This window comes from Macaca thibetana, chromosome 7 (assembly GCF_024542745.1).
Source record: "Macaca thibetana thibetana isolate TM-01 chromosome 7, ASM2454274v1, whole genome shotgun sequence".
NCBI lineage: Eukaryota > Metazoa > Chordata > Mammalia > Primates > Cercopithecidae > Macaca > Macaca thibetana.
The window spans coordinates 108,877,224-108,886,100 of NC_065584.1; the positions used below are offsets into that span (position 1 = coordinate 108,877,224).

Consider the following 8,877-nt stretch of genomic DNA (forward strand, 5'->3'; position numbering starts at 1 on the left):
TGCTCACGCTACGGCCGTGGATTGGGATGGTGAGGTGCTTTCTCAGGCCACTCTATTAATAAGGTCTCGAGTGTTGACCATCTCACCCAGTTCTGGGGCACAGACAGGTGCTCCCTGAAGTGTGGCTCCGGTGTGTGTGCAAGTGTGTGCCTTAGAGAGAGACACATCTGCATCCTTGGGAAATCACACTTGATTTTATTTAATTCTATTTAATTAAATTTTATGGGAAGACCGCTACGCTTTCACTTCAAAGCTGAATTCCTTACACTATCCATGATTTTATATTTTCATTTGAGACTGTCAGGCCCTTTATCTCTTCTCTGAAGCCACGACTGGCTCGCTCAGAGAAAGTTTCACCTGCATTCCGGAATGTAAACTATTAAACGAGTTTACTTTCTCTCACAACCCATGACTCCGCAGCCACATCCTTCCCAGGGAGCTCTTAATATTCTTCTGAGAATACGCCAAGAACCACAAGACTTTCTCAGTCCCTCTGGAAGCAATGGAAACGGGCGGTTTCACAGCCTGCCACATCCTGCACTGGCAACACCGTCCCCTCCGGGGCCTCCCAGCACAAAGGATACCGGCAGGGAGCTTGGCCCCGCATTGCACGACGGAGTGCGGGGCTGCAGGGCATCCACCTGGGAGGTGGCTGTGGCTCGGCAGGGGCTTGGTTTTGGATCTGCCGCGTGTGTTCTCCATACTGAAGATCACTTACATTCATTTGGTTCAGGTCTAAGCCGCAACGGGCTCCGTCAAGCACCCCAGGAACGCACAGCTCTGAGCCCGCCCGGGTCTTCCTTCTGCACCCGCGAGGCCCCTGCGGGGGACTGGAAATCCCAGGTCTCGCTCCCCCAGCGCACCCTCGGAGCCGGGCGCACGTCGGCTGAAGCGGCGCTTCCAGGCGGGCGCCGGGCTCCAGCGCCCCAGGACCGCGTCCGCAGGAGGCTGCCGGCCGCAGGTTGCGGGCAAGGCGAGGGCTGCGGGGCGGCGCGGGGAGGGCCTGGACCGAGAGAAAAAGTCAGCCGGGGAAGCGCGCACACCGAAGCAGGCCCCTCCAGCCGCCGGGAACGGAGAAAAGCCGTGGCGGCGGCGAAGCGCCGGGCGCACCTGTGATTCCTGGGCCGCTCCGGGAACCCGAGCGCCAGAACGCGGCGCAGCGGGGCCCGCCCCGGGGAGCACCCGCCCGAGCAGCGCTCCCGGCCCGGGCCCCGGTCCCCTACCCTGACCCGGACGCCCCCACCTGCGACCGCCATCTCCGCCCGCGGCGCCGCCCGCCTCCCCCACCCGCCCGCCCGCCGCCCGCCGCCCGCCCTACCTCGCCGCTTGGCACGCACGATGCCCTTCTTCTGCAGCACGAACGTGGACCCGTTCACCAGGCTCGACACAACGGCCACGCCCAGGCCGAGCGACACGGCGGCGGGGCTCGGGCTACGCGCCCCCTCCCCGGCCGCCGCCGCCGCCGCTGCCGCAGCTGCAGTCCCCATTCCGCCCGCGCCCGCCCTCCGAGCCTGCGCCTGCGCGCCGCGCCCGTGGGGCGGGAGGGGGGTGAGCGGGAGGCGCGGGCGGGGAAGGCGAGGGGAGGGGGAGGAGCGGGAAGAGGGGCGGGAGCGGGAAGAGGGGCGGGGGCGGGACGGGGATGCCAGGGACTGGCGTCTAGGGCTGCGGGGACGGCAGTGGCACGGGAGGCGGCGGCAGTGAGGGGCCGGCGAAGCGCTGGGTGGGGCAGGGGTTCCCAGATTTCGCAAATGCAAATGCAGGACTCCGGGTTAAGTTTCCAGCGCGGAGAAACACGCACACTTTCTGAGCGGGGTCCCCTGCAACATCCGGGCGGCGGAGCGCGGCAGGACGCACACGCGGGCAGCGCTCCCCGCAGAGCCTCCAGCCCAGGCCGGCCCAACCTCCCGGAGCGCGAAGCCCCGCGAGCTGCTGCGGAGATTGAGGGGAGCCCCGGCGGTGGGCGTTCCTCCTCCGCCCTTCTTCACGCTGGAGTCAGCGCCGCTGGGGCTCTGAGCTTGTACTCCCACCGTCTGATTTCCTCGTTTTGATGAACTACAACAAAATTACAGAAAGCTTGAAAAATAGGAAAAAATTATTTTAAAGTGACTCAATTCCACAACCCTCACCTAATTATTAGTATTTAAGGTGTCTTCCCATATGTATACATACTTTTACATGTTTCCGATTACAATATACGAAACTTCCTTTTTATTTAATATTATATCATAATCAGTTTTCTGTATCGCTACATAAATATAGTTGTTCTAATGACAGTATAATAATTTGTCTAACCATTCAGCCATTGTTGAGTGTTAGGTTGCTACCAGGTTTCTTTGTTTTTTTGAGACAGAGTCTCGCTCTGTCCCCCAGGCTGGAGTGCAGTGGCGCCATCTCCGCTCACTGCAACCTTCTGCCTTTCAAGCGAGCCTCTGCCTCAGCCTCAGCTAGGATTACAGACCTCCGCCACCACGCCCAGCTAATTTTTGTGTTTTGAGTAGAGACTCGGTTTCACCATCTTGGCCAGGCTGGTCTTGAACTCCTGACCTCAGGTGATCTGCCCACCCCTGCCTCCCAAAGTGTTGGGATTACAGGCGTAAGGCACCACGCCTGGCCGGTTGCTGCCAGGTTTGCTTGATTATAAACGATGCTACAAGCTGGGCACGGTGGCTCACACCTGTAATCCCAGCACTTTGGGGGCCGAGGTGGGAGGCTCGCTTGAGCTCAGACGTTCAAGACCAGCCTGGGCAACATAGCCAGACCCTGTCTCTACCAAAAAAAAAAAAAAAGTAATTAGCGGGGCGTGGTGGCTCCTGCCTCCAACCCCAGCTAGTCTGTAGGCAGAGGTGGGAGGATGGCTTGAGGTGGAGGTTGCCGTGAGCTGTTCTTGCACCACTGCCCGCAAGGCTGGTCAACAGAGCAAGACTGTCTCAAAAACAAACAAGAAAGTATAAACTTTTTGGCAGCTTTGCATACAGCATTATTATTTTGTGAAGAAATATAAAATCGGGCCCAGCGCGGTGGCTCACGCCTGCAATCCCAGCACTGTGGGAGGCCGAGGCGGGTGAATCACGAGGTCAGATCAAGACCATCCTGGCTAACATGGTGAAACCGTGTCTGTACTAAAAATACAAAAAATTAACCAGGTGTGGTGGCGGGCGCCTGTACTCCCAGCTACTCGGGAGGCTGAGGCAGGAGAATGGCAGGAACCTGGGAGGTGGAGCTTGCAGTGAGCCGAGATGGTGCCACTCTACTCCAGCCTGGGCAACAGAGCAAGACTCTGTCTCAAAAATCAAATCAAATCACATAATATTTCTGCTTGAAAATTTTTATACTGAATGAATAACCATTTCTTCTTATTCTTTTTTATTGTGGTAACATATATAGCAGATGTCATTTTACCCACTCTTAAATGTATGATTTAATGGCATTCCTTAACACTTTTTTTTTTTTTTGAGACGGAGTCTCGCTGTGTCTCCCAGGCTGGAGTGCAGTGGCGTGATCTCGGCTCACTGCAAGCTCCACCTCCCGGGTTCACGCCATTCTCCCGCCTCAGCCTCCCAAGTAGCTGAGACTACAGGCGCCCGCCACCACGCCCGGCTAGTTTTTTGTATTTTTAGTAGAGACGGGGTTTCACCATGTTAGCCAGGATAGTCTCGATCTCCTGACCTCGTGATCCACCCGCCTCGGCCTCCCAAAGTGCTGGGATTACAGGCTTGAGCCACCGCGCCCGGCCACATTCCTTAACACTTATATAGTGTTGTGCAACCATCACCACTATCTGTTCCCAAAACTTCCTGTTGCCCCAAACAGAAACTCTGTAGCCATTAAGCAGTCGCTTCCCATTTCTCCCTCCTCCCGGTCCCTCATAACCTCTAAACTACTTTCTGCCAGTATGAATTTGCCTATTCTAGGTATGTGATACAAGTGGAGTCACAGAAAATTTGTCCTTCCATGGCTGGCTTATTTCGCTTAGCATAATGGTTTCAAGGTTCATCCATATTGTAGCATGCGCCAGAGCTTCATTCTTTTAAATGCCTGGGTAATCTTCCATTGTTTATATATATACAACCTTTTGTTTATCCATTCACCTGCCCACAGTTAGCTATTGTAAATAATGCTGCAAGGAACACTGATGTAAATGTATCTGTATGAGTCCCGGATTTAAATTATTTTGAGGACATACCTAGGAGTGGAATTGCTGAGTCATAGTAATTCTACGCTTAACTTTTTGAGGAACTGCCAAACTTTTCCACAGTAGTGATATCACTTTACATTCCCACCAGCAATGTGTGGGCTCCGGTGTTTTCCATGTTCTCACCAACACTTGTTATTTTCTGGATGTTTTTTTCATTTTCTTTGTTGTTGTTGTTGTTGTGGTGGGTTTTTTTTTTTTTTTTTGCCATCCTAATAGGTATGAAGTGGTTGCTTATTCTTTTTAAATATTCTTCTGAAGTCCAGGCTCAGTGCCTCATGTCCAGTAATCCCAGTACTTTGGGAGGCCAAGGCGGGTGGATGACATTGAGGCCAGGAGTTCGAGATCAGCCTGGCCAACATGGTGAAAGCCTCGTCTCTACTGAAATACAAAAAATTAGTTTGTGTGGCGGCCTGAGCCTGTGGTCCCAGCTACTCAGGAGGTTGAGTCACAAGAATTGCTTGAGCCAGGAGGCAGAGGCTGCAATGAGCTGATTTCCCACCATTGCACTCCAGCCTCCAGCCTGGGCAACAGAGCAAGACTCTGTCTCAAAATATATATATATATAAAATATATTTATGATAATAAATATATGTAATATATAATATATATTGTAATTATATATTATATGTATTATATGTATTATATTGTATATTATATGTATTATATATAATATGTATTATAATATATATTATATGTATTATAATATATATGTATTATATATTATATTGTATATTATGTGTTATATGTATTATAATATATAATTATATATATAATTTTAATTATAATATATATAACTTTTTTATATCTATAAAAAAAGAAGTTAAAACTTATTTCATAAACTTCAGCAGAAGCAAGCAAGTGAAAGCAGCAGCAATAGCAGTGCCAAAATAATACAAATATTCACTTAACTGGCCGGGCGCGGTGGCTCAAGCCTGTAATCCCAGTACTTTGGGAGGCCGAGGCGGGTGGATCACGAAGTCAGGAGATCGAGACCATCCTGGCTAACATGGTGAAACCCCGTCTCTACTAAAAATACAAAAAACTAGCCGGGCGTGGTGGCGGGCGCCTGTAGTCCCAGCTACTCGGAGGCTGAGGCAGGAGAATGGCGTAAACCCGGGAGGCGGAGCTTGCAGTGAGCCGAGATCGGGCCACTGCACTCCAGCCTGGGCGACACAGCGAGACTCCGTCTCAAAAACAAAAAACAAAAAACAAAAAACAAATATTCACTTAACTAATACTACCAGTATTTATTTATTTATTTATTTATTTATTTATTTTTATTTATTTTGAGATGGAGTCTCACTCTGTCACCCAGGCTCCGCCTCCCAGGTTCATGCCATTCTCCTGCCTCAGCCTCCCAAGCAGCTGGGACTACAGGCGCCCACCACCATGTCTGGCTAGTTTTTGGAATTTTTTTTTTTTTTTTTTTTTTTTTTGAGACGGAGTCTCGCTCTGTCGCCCAAGCTGGAGTGCAGTGGCCGGATCTCAGCTCACTGCAAGCTCCGCCGCCCGAGTTTACACCATTCTCCTGCCTCAGCCTCCCGAGTAGCTGGGACTACAGGCGCCTGCCACCTCGCCCGGCTAGTTTTTTTTGTATTTTTTAGTAGAGACGGGGTTTCACCGTGTTAGCCAGGATGGTCTTGATCTCCTGACCTCGTGATCCGCCCATCTCGGCCTCCCAAAGTGCTGGGATTACAGGCTTGAGCCACCGCGCCCGGCCTTTTTTTTTTTTTTTTTTTTTTTTTTTTTTTTTTTTTTTTTTTTTTTGAGACAGAGTCTGGCTCTGTCGCCCAGGCTGGAGTGCAGTGGCCGGATCTCAGCTCACTGCAAGCTCCGCCTCCCGGGTTCACACCATTCTCCTGCCTCAGCCTCCCGAGTAGCTGGGACTACAGGCGCCCGCCACCTCGCCTGGCTCGTTTTTTGTATTTTTTAGTAGAGACGGGGTTTCACTGTGTTAGCCAGGATGGTCTCGATCTCCTGACCTCGTGATCCGCCCGTCTCGGCCTCCCAAAGTGCTGGGATTACAGGCTTGAGCCACCGCGCCCGGCTAGTTTTTGTATTTTTAGTAGAGACGATGTTTCGCCGTGTTAGCCAGGATGGTCTCGATCTCCTGACCTCGTGATCCACCCACCTCAGCCTCCCAAAGTGCTGGGATTACAGGTGTGAGCCACCATGCCCAGACTATTTTTCAAATTTTTATTTTATTTTATTTTAGATGGAGTCTTGCTCTATCACCCATGCTGGAGTGCAGTGGTGTGACCTCGGCTCACTGCAACCTCTGCCTCCCAGGTTCAAGTGACTCTCCTGCCTCAGCCTCCCGAGTAGTTGGGACTACCGGTGCCTGCCACCATGCCCGGCTAATCTTTTTATAGTTTTAGTAGAGATGGGGTTTCCCCATGTTGGCTAGGATGCTCTTGGACTCCTGACCTCAGGTGATCTGACTGTCCTGGCCTCCCGAAGTGCTAGGATTACTGGCGTGAGTCACTGCACCTGGTCCAAAGTAACTATTATTACCATTGAGAACTCCGTTCCAGGTATTTTTCCATGTGAATACATAGGTTAAATGATAGACATTTTTTTTTTTTTTTTTTGAGACGGAGTCTTGCTCTGTCGCCGAGACTGGAGTGCAGTGGCCGGATCTCGGCTCACTGCAAGCTCCGCCTCCCGGGTTTATGCCATTCTCCTGCCTCAGCCTCCTGAGTAGCTGGGACTACAGGCACCCGCCACCTCGCCCGGCTATTTTTTTGTATTTTTTACTAGAGACGGGGTTTCACCGGGTTAGCCAGGATGGTCTCGATCTCCTGATCTCGTGATCCGCCCGTCTCGGCCTCCCAAAGTGCTGGGATTACAGGCTTGAGCCACCGCGCCCGGCCGATAAACATATTTTATCTGATGGGGAAACACATATGGGATTTTAATTAAAAACATAAAACTATATTTTGCTTGAATTTAACAGAAGAAAAACTGAAATGAAACTAACTACTGAATGATGAACATTTTGCCATGAGATATTAATTCCTAAAAGATACACCTAAAATTAAAGTTAGTAGGCCAAGTACAGTGGCTCACGTCTATAATCCCAAGACTTTGGGAGGCCAAGGCCAGCAGATCACTTGAGCCCAGGAGTTTGAGATCAGCCTAGGCAACATGGTGAAACCCCATCTCTGCAAAAAAATACAAAACTTAGCTGGGCACAGTGACATGTGCTTATAGTCCCAGCTACTCAGGAGGCTGGCTGTGGGAGGATCACTTGACCCCAGGAAGTTGAGGCTACAGTGAGTCATAATCACACCGCTGTACTCCAGCCTGGGCAACAGAAGTGAGACCCTGTCTCAAAAAAAAAAAAAAAAAAAAAAAAAAATTTAGTGAGAAACACTAAGGTTGGGAGTTATGTTTATTTTAACTCTGTGTTTCAATTTTAGACTATCAATTGATTCCTTGCAAGGAGAAACGAGGAGGAAATCAGTTCACTTTTCAGCTCCCTAAAATTTTTTTTCTCTTTCTTCTTTTTTTATTTTTTGAGACAGAGTCTCGCTCTGTTGCCCAGGCTGGAGTGCAGTGGCGTGATCTCAGCCCACTGCAACCTCTGCTTCCTGGGTTCAAGCAATTCTCTGCCTCAGCCTCTTGAGTAGCTGGGATTACAGGCGCCTGCCACCACACCTGGTGAATTTTTTTCGTATTTTCAATCGAGACAGGGTTTCACCAGTTTGGCCAGACTGGTCTTGAACTCCTGACTTTGTGATCCACCAGCCTCGGCCTCCCAAAGTGCTGGCATTATAGGTGTGAGCCACTGTGCCCAGCTATCTATTTCTTTTTTTACTTTTCAAAACACATAGCATCTAGAGACTACTATATATTCATAATTCTGTATTTGTTTTGACCTTAAATAATTTTTTATTTTTGGCCGGGCGCGGTGGCTCAAGCCTGTAATCCCAGCACTTTGGGAGGCCGAGACGGGCGGATCACGAGGTCAGCAGATCGAGACCATCCTGGCTAACACCGTGAAACCCCGTCTCTACTAAAAATACAAAAAACTAGCCGGGCGAGGTGGCGAGCGCCTGTAGTCCCAGCTACTCCGGAGGCTGAGGCAGGAGAATGGCGTAAACCCGGGAGGCGGAGCTTGCAGTGAGCTGAGATCCGGCCACTGCACTCCAGCCCGGGCTACAGAGCAAGACTCCGTCTCAAAAATAAATAAATAAATAAATAAATAATATTTTATTTTTTGAGATGGAGTCTTGCTCTGTCACCTAGGCTGGAGTTCAGTGGCACAATCTTGGCTCACTGCAAACTAATTTTTGTAGTTCTAGGAGAGATGGGGTTTCACCATGTTGGTCAGGCTGGTCATGAACTGCAGACCTCATGATCCGCCCACTTCAGCCTCCCAAAGTTCTGGGATTACAAGCATGAGCCACTGCTCCTGGCCTCAATATATATATATTTTTTGAGACGGCGTCTCGCTCTGTCGCCCAGGCTGGAGTGCAGTGGCCGGATCTCAGCTCACTGCAAGCTCTGCCTCTTGGGTTTACGCCATTCTCCTGCCTCAGCCTCCCAAGTAGCTGGGGCTACAGGTGCCCGCCACCTCACCCGGCTAGTTTTTTTTTTGTATTTTTTAGTAGAGACGGGGTTTCACCGGGTTAGCCAGCATGGTCTCGATCTCCTGACCTCGTGATCTGCCCATCTCG

General features: G+C 50.6%; 1 protein-coding gene across 1 annotated transcript in view; it reads right to left on the reverse strand.

Moving 5' to 3' along the window:
• NIPA1 (NIPA magnesium transporter 1) overlaps positions 1-1,531 on the reverse strand; it is a 35,472-nt gene extending 33,941 nt beyond the window's left edge. Inside the window, exon 1 of the mRNA XM_050796179.1 lies at positions 1,319-1,531. Within this exon, the coding sequence (XP_050652136.1) occupies positions 1,319-1,487 (169 nt within the window). The 5' untranslated portion in view covers positions 1,488-1,531. The remainder of the gene's footprint in view (positions 1-1,318) is intronic.
• Positions 1,532-8,877: the final 7,346 nt, after the last annotated feature.